General features: G+C 37.5%; 1 protein-coding gene across 1 annotated transcript in view; it reads right to left on the bottom strand.

Moving 5' to 3' along the window:
* The window catches only part of traf4a (tnf receptor-associated factor 4a), a 40,343-nt gene extending 28,763 nt beyond the window's left edge, over positions 1 to 11,580 (bottom strand). Inside the window, exon 1 of the mRNA XM_081369739.1 lies at positions 11,068 to 11,580. Within this exon, the coding sequence (XP_081225865.1) occupies positions 11,068 to 11,210 (143 nt within the window). The 5' untranslated portion in view covers positions 11,211 to 11,580. The remainder of the gene's footprint in view (positions 1 to 11,067) is intronic.
* Between the last annotated feature and the right edge of the window lie 998 nt (positions 11,581 to 12,578).

The following is a 12,578-nucleotide window of genomic DNA, read 5'->3' as shown; positions in this document are numbered from 1 at the left end:
TGCATTCGGTTTTGATTAAACCATGTTACTCGTTGGATAAGGCATGATAGAGTTACAGCAAAATGAAAAACACACAAGCTGCGTGTGCGGAACCGGATGCGACTGGGATTTAGAGGTTTGCATTAGCACAGAATAATTCAGCCGAGAGAAACTAATTACATCTAGATGCTTTAAATGACCTTCAACCACCTGTCAGCTGAGGGGACATTCAACGAAGCACTTAACTGAATTTATATAAAGAAATAAAATAAACAATTTCTCTTGAAATAGATTTGTACATGTGAAACAAAGTAGAATATGCAATCCTCAACACAATATTTATGACTGCTTAAAATTTGATTCACAGCGTTCGGCGTGGTCTTGCGGCTGTCAGAACAGAAACTAAAGCTGATGCTCTCCGTATGTTTTTCCGTCGTCTCTGGCCGTAAGCTTATTTTGTCCATTAGGTCAAAAGATCTGGAAAAACAACAAAATACATTTACCTGCCCATAGACCCTCCCCTCGAAGGAATCAGGACAGAAGTGGTCCTAGAAGCCAAAAATCATAAGTCTACTACCTTGACAGCACGAAACATAACAGCACACAATTTAAGGCATCAATCACATCCATTGCACATAGAGTAGGATGGCATATAAATACCTAGTGTTAGAGATTTTTTCATTTCCCAAGTATAAGCAATAGTAATAGCGATGTTTGTCTTATCACAAATTAGCTATTGTTTGAGGCATGCCAGCTTCTGGCAGGTCTAGGTTAGAGCAACCTGGCCTCAGCATGTATGGCGTGAGTGACAAACTGCTGTATTGCATAACTGAAATAGTTCCCTGCGTATCTGCTCCCAAGGGGAGTAAAGGTATCATTATTTGATTTCTCTTCAAATATAAGCATGCCCGGGCAAGTCCTGGATCCCCACGAACACCTCTATCGACTTTGTTAATGAACCCCTCACTAATATCACTGAGCGTCCCAGGTCGTCAAGCACCACGGTTTTTCACAAAGGAATGTTGTCTATGCGCTTGCAGACGATGGACATCTGAATGGGGCAGAAAATCCAGTCAGGAATGTTAAGAGCTCGCCCACTTTTTGTGTCGCCCTCATTGAACCTCCTTTAGCTCCTAATAACACCCTCTACGATGATAATTAACACAGAACCCTTAAGGGACTTTCAACCAAAGAAGCGCTGATGCAAAACATTTAAATGAAATGCATTGATAATAACAGCCTCACCCTTCGCCAGCTTGCAGCTGTGTGGAAGGGATGGAGAACTTTAACTCCAGAACGTTAACTACAGCTGGAGCTGAGGTCCACTGCACTCATAACAACATCCCTAAAGACTCAAGCCTATGACATCACTCAGCCAAGACCTGATCTCAGTTCATTCACACCAAAACAAAGACTTTCAGCATAGAAAACTATGTACCCTCTGAAAAATGAAGGTTCTTAATTGGCATCAGTGGTACCGTGAAGAACATTTAATATTCATGAAAACTTTCAATTCCAAAAAAAGTTTTTTTTAAAGTGGAAAAAGGTTCTTTAGATTATTAAGATGTTCTTCACATAAAAAAAAGGTTCTTTTCAAGAACTGTTCACTGAAAGTTTCTTTGGGGAACCAAAAATGGTTCTTCCATGGAATTACTACAACAACAATAATAAAAAAAAAACTTTTGGAAGCTTTATTTTTAAGAGTGTACATTTTGTATGTATGAAAGTTATGTGAAAATCATATGATGAAAATGTTTTTAATTTATGAATTAAAATTCATTTCAATATTAATAAACTCAAAATATCAGGGTACAACTGTCCTGATATTTGAATGAAGAAAAAAAGCTTTATTAAAAGAATACAAATCTTAATAAGAAAACATTATGTAGTTTGGCATTATCTTATTATTTCTTAGTAAAAACTATACAATATTTTACCAAATATACAAATAACAAATTTGCTTATTAATATTTGAAAAACTTTTTCCCACCAAATCAAAGTCAAGTGGGGCGACTAACATACATAACTATGGAGGAAAAAAAGATTTTCAATTCATACACACAATGACTTGAATACACCCCTGCTGACTCTTGTGACCACATGGCATGGTCAATAAGTCTCTTAAAATATCATATAATTTGACCTTTTTATGAAAAGACATGCTAAGTTCTGGCTGTAAAATGTCATGTGGCATGACTCTAAAAAATACGTAATATTTCTGAAGTAATCATTTCTGATATATTTTTTTTAAATACTTTTTTACCTTAAAATATGAGCATGTCTTTCATTTCTATATTAAGAATTCATTTTCTTGATTGCATAAAGTCAAAAAGGTCAGTGTGATGCAACTTTCCTGATATCATAATGAAAAAAAAAAGGTTTATTAAAATAATTAAATTCTTGATAAGAAAATCTTGCTAAGTAGTTTGGCATAATCCAACAAAAATATATTTTAAGAAATCTGCTACAATGCTCATTAATATTGAAAAATGTCTGTCAAGTCATGTGGTGTGATCTGCATACAGAAAAACAACAACAGGAAATTGTATTAGAGTGTTAAAGCTCCAATATGTAGGAATTTTGTAATAAAATTTCCAAAAATAACTTGCACAGTGTGATATATTTCCTCCAGTTGTGTACTTACAATATCTCAAAAGTCTCCAAAGATTTTTTATTTCAGAGAAATTCCGATTTTAAATAACTGGCCGTCCCGGAAAAGAAATGTCGCTCCTCAGTGACGCAATATCCCTTTTTTCCGGTGTGGACCATGTGATAGGATATTCCACCACACGGGATTTTTTTTTTTTTTTTACAACAACTTTATTGAGGTTTTTTTTCTCATCACAATAAACAATAAAGACGTCTGACAAAGAATAAAAAAAGAATAAAATAAAAAATATGACCCACCACACCGGAATATCGCATGGTCAAATGCGGAAGTGGTGGTTATAGCGTTATAGCCATAGACTGTACGGTTATAGCTGTTATGGATCACGAACTCTTTGGCGAGTATGGAAGTGCCAACAAAACGAAAGCGTCCATATTCGGATACACGCGGAGTCACGGACTGTGTGACAAACGGAGGAATAAAACCCAGATAAATATCGGCAGGCGTTTTCGAGATGGAGAGAGCTGCGCGACAATCTTGGACTTGACAGAGACTCTCTCGCGAGTGTATTGATAGACAGGTAAGACATGCAACTGTCAATAATAGCACTTATAAACAAAGTTATATTGCTCTTTGTACTTTGGTAAGGCTTTTTATCACGTGTGGTGACCGAGCTTATGGCAGTACAATTAAATACAATCGGATATGATGTTAAAAAAATATATTTAGTCATTACTTGCAAATGTTCGTTCAAATTTACTTTTAGATATTGGTTTGAACACGTTACACAACACGGCATTAACCATAAAAACGTAAAACTGCACAACATTAACCAAACAAATCATTTGACAAATAGCTGTATGTTGCAGATAATATAGCATAACATTTCACGTTCCTTGCAGTTCATTAATTATGATGAAATAAAATAATACGATCAGACATACAGGTAATACAAAAACGAATAAATTACCTCATCCGTGATCATGATTCATTAATTCCATGTAGATATATCGCTAGATGGTGAAAACGCATTAAAAAAAACGACATCTCCCATCGTCACCTCCTTCATAGCGTCATCAAGCTTCGCCTTTGTTATTGTTGAAACTGCGCCCTCTTGTGGTCAAATACCAAAGTCGCATACTGGAGCTTTAAGGTCAATAAGTCTGTTAAAATATTAAATAATCTCCCAAAAAATGATGATATTTATGATTTTTTTAAGATTCAAGATGAAAATAAAATACCGTATATGATTACTTTTACTTGATGGTTGCACTACATGACATTTTTTGACTCATTAAATGTAAACGTTTCTTTTAAAAGTGTTTGGATCTTATCTTATCTGTCATGGACCCAGCCAACAGATGACTTATATGACCAGTGGCACCTGTGAGAGGATGTGAGGGTCTTTGACGAGGCCGTGCAGGAAGTGAGAGAGGATGCCCAGTCACTATTCATCTGACTCAATGGCATGAATCCTGAGGGGGGGGGGATGCAGACTCCCAGCTGTCATACCCAGTCTGGCTTCCTCTCAGAGCTGGGCACCAATGCTTCCTCTAAATCTCCCATTCCTCAAAGAACCTCTCACTATCTGGGACAGGCCAAAGAGGCTCCTTTCTGTATCTCAATAGACAGAGGGCAATTCATTTGAGCTTTAATGTAAAAAAGATGTTGTTCACACAGATGGCCCTGGCTGGAAAGTAGTCAATCTTTCTTTTCCCACTTTGCCCGTCACCAGTTACCCTGTTCTACCCCGAATAAACCCATCCTTCCGTTGCAAGGCTTTAGTGTGCACATGTTACAGACCATCAGCTCTCAAGAGAACGCAGGAGGGCTTGAGTTCAATAGAAGACACAGAGAACTCTATTCAGATTCTCTATGAAAAAAGACATTCTGTTTGAGAAAATTAGGCTGTGAAAACTGAAGCTAAGGTTTTGTGCTCCTTGCACCAGGATATTCACCTTCTGTACTTTCTTTGGATACAAGTAGCTTCTGAATGGCAGCCTTGTCATGCATGCCTTTTTCTAAGGCAAGATACTACAGGTGAATATGGTAAAAATTTGAACTAATACTGTAGCTATCACCATACTTTTCCCAGTTGATTAATCACAAGACAATTGGTTTTGTATTTCAAGTTTTCTAAAATGTTATGTTTAAATATACAAATAAGGGTAGTTCAACTCTAATTAAATACTAAGTTACATACATTTCTAGACCGAAATCTAAACATTGGCTGAAGCAAGATTCAATATTCTTAATTTTGTTGAGATATTATAATAAAGAATTTTACAGAGGGGATTTTGGATGTCTTTCTTTATATCAGAAAAAAGATGTCAGATGATATCACCATATATCAAAAAATACTGATAACCGAATAATTTTAGGCAAGGCAAGGCAAGGCAGTAACAAGTGCTCCTGAAGTGGAGATTTCTGACTCATTTTGAGAAACAGCCTTTATTGTAATAAATAGATAAAATGTAATAAAATTAACACTTTAATATGGATTTTGGATTACCTTAATGCGTCACCCGAAGCTGTGCAAAGCAGCAAGAGAAGCAAATCGTCGATGGAAAACTTCTTAATGTTCTAAAACCTACTGAGCTGCCTACCTAGACAACATAACTTCATAGACTGCTCCAAAAGGTATTGTTTCGGCCAAATTCTAAATAACCATCATGTTTATCCATAACTGAGAAGGCAATCCTGTGAAAAACGGTAAGAAAAATGCAACAGGAATTGATAGTTTTGTCCCAAATGGCATACACACTAGTACTCAACTCTCTAGTCTAGTGTATGACATTCAGACAGCTAGTTTGTTGCCCAGCATGGAGATAGCCCTCCCAGTAAACAATTACCGTCTTTCAACGTTGAAATATGGTTGAAAATAAGTCGATCCGCCTTGGACTTGTTTTCGACGTGATTTCGACGTGAAAGTAGTTTCGGCCGGACTGTTTGACTTTGTGTTTTCAACTGATCATCTAAGATACCACATGTTTTCAACTGATAATCTAAGACAGGATAAGTCTGTTATACATGCTAAAATAATGGAGAAAAACAAACTACCAAACCATGTTCATTATTATCTCAAATAAATTTAAAGAGTTTTACATATTCCATCAAGACGCTGAAGATCGACCTGTTTTCAACATTGAAAAGTTGTAATTAGATGTTGAAGATTTACGTCTATTCAACGTCTAATAGACGACTTTTTTGCTATCTGGGCTCCTTCTCCGCTATGTAGGCTGATAAAGCTATCTCAGCTAATAAAGCTGCGAATGTTGAGTGTATGAACTTGTGTCTAACATTCCACACACTTTGTTTTTTCAGTTAATTAGGTGCATCACCCAAGTTTTTGAAGTGCAATTTTAATTGTTGGAATTTTCAGTTTAAAAACACTGCTTCCACTATTCATAGTGCAAAACAGCAGAGTAGTATGTGAATTGGGACACACCTAATGTGTATTGTGAGCAGAATATGTACACAAAAAGTTCAGACCCAAAACAAACAGAGCTAAAGCTTGAATAAAAGACTACAAACCAATAACCGTTATCTCACAAAGCACCAAATGATAACATTCCAGAGTTTATTTGACTCGCTTTTGACTTGCCTAGTCTAAACCATTGATTTATGACATTAAGGGTGCCCTTGTGTGCATTCAGAGATGTTAGCCCATATTATGAGAACTTCTTTTGTGTTATGCCGGTGAACCAAATGCCCTCAGTTCAAGGTTCATCTACTCTGCATTAGCGTCACGGTCATGTGACTTGAGCTGATTGCCGGAGTGATAAACCCTGTGGGTCGGCCCCTCCTGACCCTCCCGGCGCTGATTAGGTCTTCTGAGACAACCGCCTTCCTTACACATTCCTTCTTCAGCGGAAACACGCTCCATTTACAACGCAAATAGCCAACAGTCAAAGCGTGTTGCCATGAATGGGACAAATCCGATGCTTTCAGATTCAGACCTGAATCAAGTTTTACGGGGCAAGTCTATAGGTGTGCATGTAGCGTGAGACTCAACCTGAAGTAGCTGGAGGCTCTTTTCCAATAATGGTTAAAACGCAGCAGATGGTGAATCATAGTTGGGATTTTGTTGTGCAAGAGCATAACCCATGTAAATCCTTGCACATATGGCAACATTTCCCAAAGTGACGGCAGGTCTGAACTGATCAGAGGCTGACTGAAATAACGGATGGAATAACTTTGAATGTGTACTGTACACAACAAAGAAGAAGTAAACACACGGTTATCACGCAATGTCAACAAAGCACATACTTATCCTGATGATCTGCCATGTGTGTGATTCTGATCATCACAATACTCATAGACCATGATTTAAACATCCACCTCAAAATAATTCAACAAGTAATGCTTAATATAATGTTTAGATCATTGGTTCTCAACCTTTTTGACTCCAAGGCCCACCAGTGATAGCATGACAAAAAAATAATAATAAATTCATATAACATTTTAATAATTTACAAGACATTTATTTTCCAGGTCTATAAATCACACTTTTAAAATTAATCTACCTCCTATATTCAGGTATCCAATACTGGTCTTGTTTTGTCTTAAGCTGGGTGCACACTGAACGATTTTGGCCACGATTTGGCCGTCTGAGACAAATGTTACGAATCCTAAAAAAATCCTCTAATCCTAGGTCTTGATCGCTAGTTGGACATGTTCGCCGACAGCAGATCAATGACCGTTGCGATCAAGTTTAGCCTCAGATGAAACTGTCAGTGTCAGAAGATTTGACGCACAGTCCTGCAGTGTGACTACTCCTACGACAACCGTCAAATCAAAAACCAAAAGGAGCGCAGAATCGGATGACGCAATTAGTGAGACAACTACAAACCACCACTTGCTCCTCACACATAGTCTTCGCTTTTTTACATTTTTCTTTTCAAGACAAGCCATAATCAAAATTATTTTTGTTTGCTAGCCACCATTTAAGGGTGTGTTCACACTTGGCGTGTGTCATTTGATTAAAACTAAATCTGTTGCCGTTGCTCTGTTAGTGCGGTTCATTTGAATAAATGTGAATGCTGCTATCCGAACACTGGTGTGCACCAAACAAGTGGACCAAGACTGCTAAAAAGTTGCTTCCAAACAAACTCTGGCGCGGTTCAAATGAAACATGAATGCAACACAGACCAAAGACATGTAAACAAACCAAAAACCCAACATGATGTCACAAGATGCGACCCTAAAATGGACAGAATGTTCAAGCATACTTGTTTTTTCTCATCACAGACGTGATGTTGAACATCACGGTTCGGTACAGGCATCAAAACCACGTCACAATCTTCGTTTGTGTGTGTGACGGAGGGATTCCTGCCGCTGTTTTGACTCCTTTACACAGTTTATAAGCTCTTCACGAGTCCCTTCCCTATGCCTTTAGGTTCTGTGTTAACATGCTAAAATGAATGCTAAACATACAAGGAGTACCTTTTTTTCTGGACCAGACCAAACTAACCAAGCGAACTGAACTACAAGTGTGAACACACCCTAAATCGCGCATGTAATGCAGCTCAGTCACCGAACATGTCATGGATTGATGATATAAAACTCCATATGAGTTTCCGTGCGTCCGTTTTTAACGCATCTTGACTGTCGTACAGTCTGACATTAATGACAACTGAGATCCTACAGTGGCTACAATGGCTTACAGCGGGGATCATGCTCATACAGTCTGACAAGCAACAATCTTAAGATACTATTATAAACCATACAGTGGGCACCAGTCTTTATTTTAAGTAATCTTGAGGTCTCCTTGGAAATTTGTTAAAGCTCCCTAGTGGGCCCCGGCCCTCTGGTTGTGAACCACTGATTTAAATTAAATTTAAAGGTTCAAATTATTGTAGTTTTAATGCAAATCACTTCTCATTCTCAAAAGACCTTTCTCAAAAAAAAGAAACTGCATTTTGTGCTTCTAGTCCCTTTAAAAAGATGCTTAATCGAGTAGCTTTAACTAGTGTTAAAAAGTTACTCATTAGCTGGTGACATACGTTGGTAAAGAAAAAAGGTTACTTATAAAGAGAAGTAGATCAGATTTCTTCCCAGTGACACACTAATGACCCAATGACTCATAAGCATTGTCTGCTTTCATTTAGTCTTACATGAAACATCTTTTATTTGTATTATCTCAGGCAATTTTGAGAAAATAAAACTGAGCAAAGCTTCATAGCATTCTAAAAGAATCGTTCTCCTATGTAGGCGTGAGAGGAAAGAGGTTTACTGAGAATAGTACAAACATAAACACACAGAGCCTTAGGCAAAATACATCATGTGCTTCCTTCTTCCTCCCAATATCCAAAAACGTACATGATAATTCAGTTTCTATGGGTGTCTATCTATAGTGGACCTTGCATTCACTGTAATCTCAACGAGATGCAAACCTGACCTGAAACCTCTTATCTGTCACCACAGCATCAGCACAAGTTCTGTTGATACTCCACAACATGCACACAGGAAAGAAACAAAACCTGTTTGGATATGTGGAAAAACTAGATAAGATCTTTGTGACTCGTATTGTGCCTTTGTTGCAATTGTTCAGTGTTGAATTGATCATGTATATATATATATATAAAAAAAAAAAATCAATTCATGCACTCATGTTTCTCTGCTGTGTCCAGATATTAGTGTTGGCATGATACAATAATCTGTCAACTTTCTAAATATAAATACAAAGATATTATGTTAGTGTGCAACATTTATGAAGGCATAATGTGATCTGTTTGCACTGACATCCTATTCAACTGGCTTCCCACAGGCCAAATCAGGCCCACGTAAGGCTGCCAGATAACTCACCTTGTTCAAAAGTTTGTGTTCAGAAAGATTTTCTAAAGAAATTAATACTTTTATTCAGCAATGACACATTAAATTGATCAAAAGTGTCAGTAAAGACTAACCAGTCAGTTTCAAATAATAGATAGATCTGCCATGGTTTACTCAAAATATTAAGAAGCACAACTGTTTTCAAAATTGATAATAAGAAGAAATGTTTCTTGAGCAGCAAATCAGCATATTAAAATTAATTATGAAGGATCATGTGAGGAATAAATTATATTTTAAATTGCAATAATATTTCATAATTTGATACAATATTTTTGATCAAATAAATGCAGCTTTGCTGAGCAAAAGAGCTGAACACATCTTTCAAAAACATTGAACATTGAACATTTTCAAAAAATCTTACCAACCATAAAGTTTTTAATAATAGTGTATTCAGTACAAATACTGCAGCTTATTTTCTCCCAGACTTCTCTCCTTATGGTGAAAAACTTTTTTTTTTTATTTTTATTTTTTTTATGCATGATTAATGCTGTCAACGTCACAGGTGAGAATGAGCATATCAGCTGTCAATCATTCAATGTGTCATGTTTACAGTGTCATCATGTCATTCCCAGAGGAAATACCAAGCCAAATGAGATGATACTTACATAACATTATATAATTAGTAGAGAAGAGTCATTTAAAGGGCACTCCTGCTTTATAACTGTTAACTGTAAATGTTCTTGTTTTAAATTTCCTGGTAGTTGAAACTGAAAGCTATAAAACCGATGTTTAATATGCATGTCGACAAATACTAAAACTGCTGCAGAGTTATTTTGTTGGCCTGCATGCCTTAATTTTTTCCATTTGACTTGTTATTAAATTTGAGCACGTCTATTTTATGCATTAAGTCGTTCCTACATGACCTAGCAAACAAATCACACAAATTAGTGCTGCACGAACAGCCAGTCTTCCAGCACACTGATTCCAATAAAGGTTTCGCTTCCCAATCCCACATGGGAGACTGACTGCCCCCCTCAAAGAGCCTTGTAGCGCCTCAGGTCAAAATGACAGACAGGGCCAGAGCTGAGGGTCTCTACTGCCTGAATACACACACACACACACACACAGAGGTCAGAAAATATTTGTCTCCCACGTTTATAAAGGTAGACCACAAATGGACAGGCTCGAGGAAAAATATTCGAAATATTTTCTCCACAAGTAGGCTAATTATTTTCTGAATGTGACAGGAACTGCTCCACTAGTGATGGCCCTGCTCTTATTTGGTATACAAGCTGGAACTACAGCAACAATGTTGCAGTGCAGATTTTGATAGTAGGATTTCATTAAACAGTAAACCCACCAAGCCTTCTCTTTTTCTAAATGGTTAATATTACATTTCCCTCCCAAACACACCCATCTGTCAGTTTATCTCTCGTGACACTAAACAGCAACTAACTTCATTTGCAATATTTGCATTCAGAACACCCCCAGTTTCCCATTGGCCACCAAATCAACTCAAGGCCTACCGGCAGAAATAAAAAAAATGTCAACTGTAGCGCAAATATGACTGACTGCCATGTGTTGAAACGAAGATTGATAAAACTCATTCGAATACACCCCACTGCTTACAAGGTTGGTTGTGTGTATCCTATAGCGAAGTTGTTGTTGCCACAGCTCATTACTTAAGCAAATACACGTTTCCTTACCTGAGAAATTCCTGCAGACAGGTATCGCAGAATCTGTGTCCACATGTGGAAACTTGGACGGGTTCCCTCATTGCTTTGCTACACAGAGGACACTGAAAGCGTCTCTTGGGCTTCTCCAGGAACTTGTAGTCGAACCCCGGCATTGCTGGTTTTTACACTAAGCGTCTACAGAGACTGGCGTTTGTTGTCCTCTGCAATAAGGCGCTGACAGAGCGCGTATATGTAAACTGATATTCACTTGCCAACGACACACAGGCTCGCGCTCCCAAACCGTCGGTATTGTTCCTTCTCAGCTTCCTCTTTCGAGCAACACGGCTCGATCCACCATCAGGATGACAGCTTAAACCCGACGGTCTGTCTGTATGACGAGGCTGTCAATGCAGCGCTCGAGCTCTTTGATGAACCGAGATGATGCGCGCGATGAGACACATTCACAGCGCCTGTCGTGAAGAACACTGACAGCCTGGAGACAAAGCTCGGATCCCATCTGTTTAGGTATATCAGGCCCCACCCACTATTCATGAGGGAGGAGCCACGTTTAAATCCCTCTCAGCCCCGCACAAATCAGAAGGGCAGGCTTATTTACAGTTGTTTACAGTAATACTGTCTGTGAGCGTTATAATGTAGCCAAGTAAGGGATTATTTTAACAGAATTTATGCCAGTAATCGCCGGGATTTCTCTTGAGGTCCCTCTCGCAACCGAATGGTTTTTAAACAAAACGATTTTTGAGGTATGCATGCTTGTAATGTATTATCAAGTCAAAATAGGCTAATACAACACTGTAATAGTACACTTAAAATTTTGTACATTTAAAAATAAAGGTTTCAAAGTGGGTTTTTGCAGTAGACTAATGCAAGAACCGTTTTTGGTTTCTCAAAGTTCTTTAAATTGTGTGAAGATCAGTTTAAAGAACCCTTTTCCACTTTTTTTGGAATGGAAAGGTTCCATGGATGTTAAAGGTTCTTCATGGAACCATTATGTCAATAAAGAACCTTTACTTTTTTGAGTGTATAAAAAAATCTTTTAAAATGTATGTGTGCTTATTATGTAAAAAAAAAAAAATCCCCTTCCCCATTATTCACATCTTGAATAGCCTATAACTATACAGAAGTTGTATTTCTGCCCATTTGTAACATGATATTTTTAAAATATTAAATGTAGGCTACATAAATATACACACAGTATTAGAATATCAATAACGATATAAAAAGCGAATAAAGAAGAAAACGTTTATTTATTTATTAGGCTAAATAACACTCCAAAAGTGTGCATACAAAGGCAATCGCTGGTAACAAAAGGTTGCAGAAAGTTATTTGTAAGGCAAACGACTCCCTCTATCGGTGAAAAGCGCACGACATTCGTGCAAGAGCAGACATTACGTCAACAGAACAACAAAAGCAACAGAAATCATGGAAATAGAGTAAGACAGTTTATTAGAGTAAGACTATTTAAAAGCTCGGCTTCATTTTAACATATTAAACTCTCGTCAACGGTGAATATGTTTTGCATG

This window comes from Scardinius erythrophthalmus (assembly GCF_964197995.2).
Source record: "Scardinius erythrophthalmus genome assembly, chromosome: 7".
Lineage (NCBI taxonomy): Eukaryota > Metazoa > Chordata > Actinopteri > Cypriniformes > Leuciscidae > Scardinius > Scardinius erythrophthalmus.
Note: the sequence above shows the minus strand (reverse complement) of the source record. Positions and strands in the feature narration are given on the sequence as shown.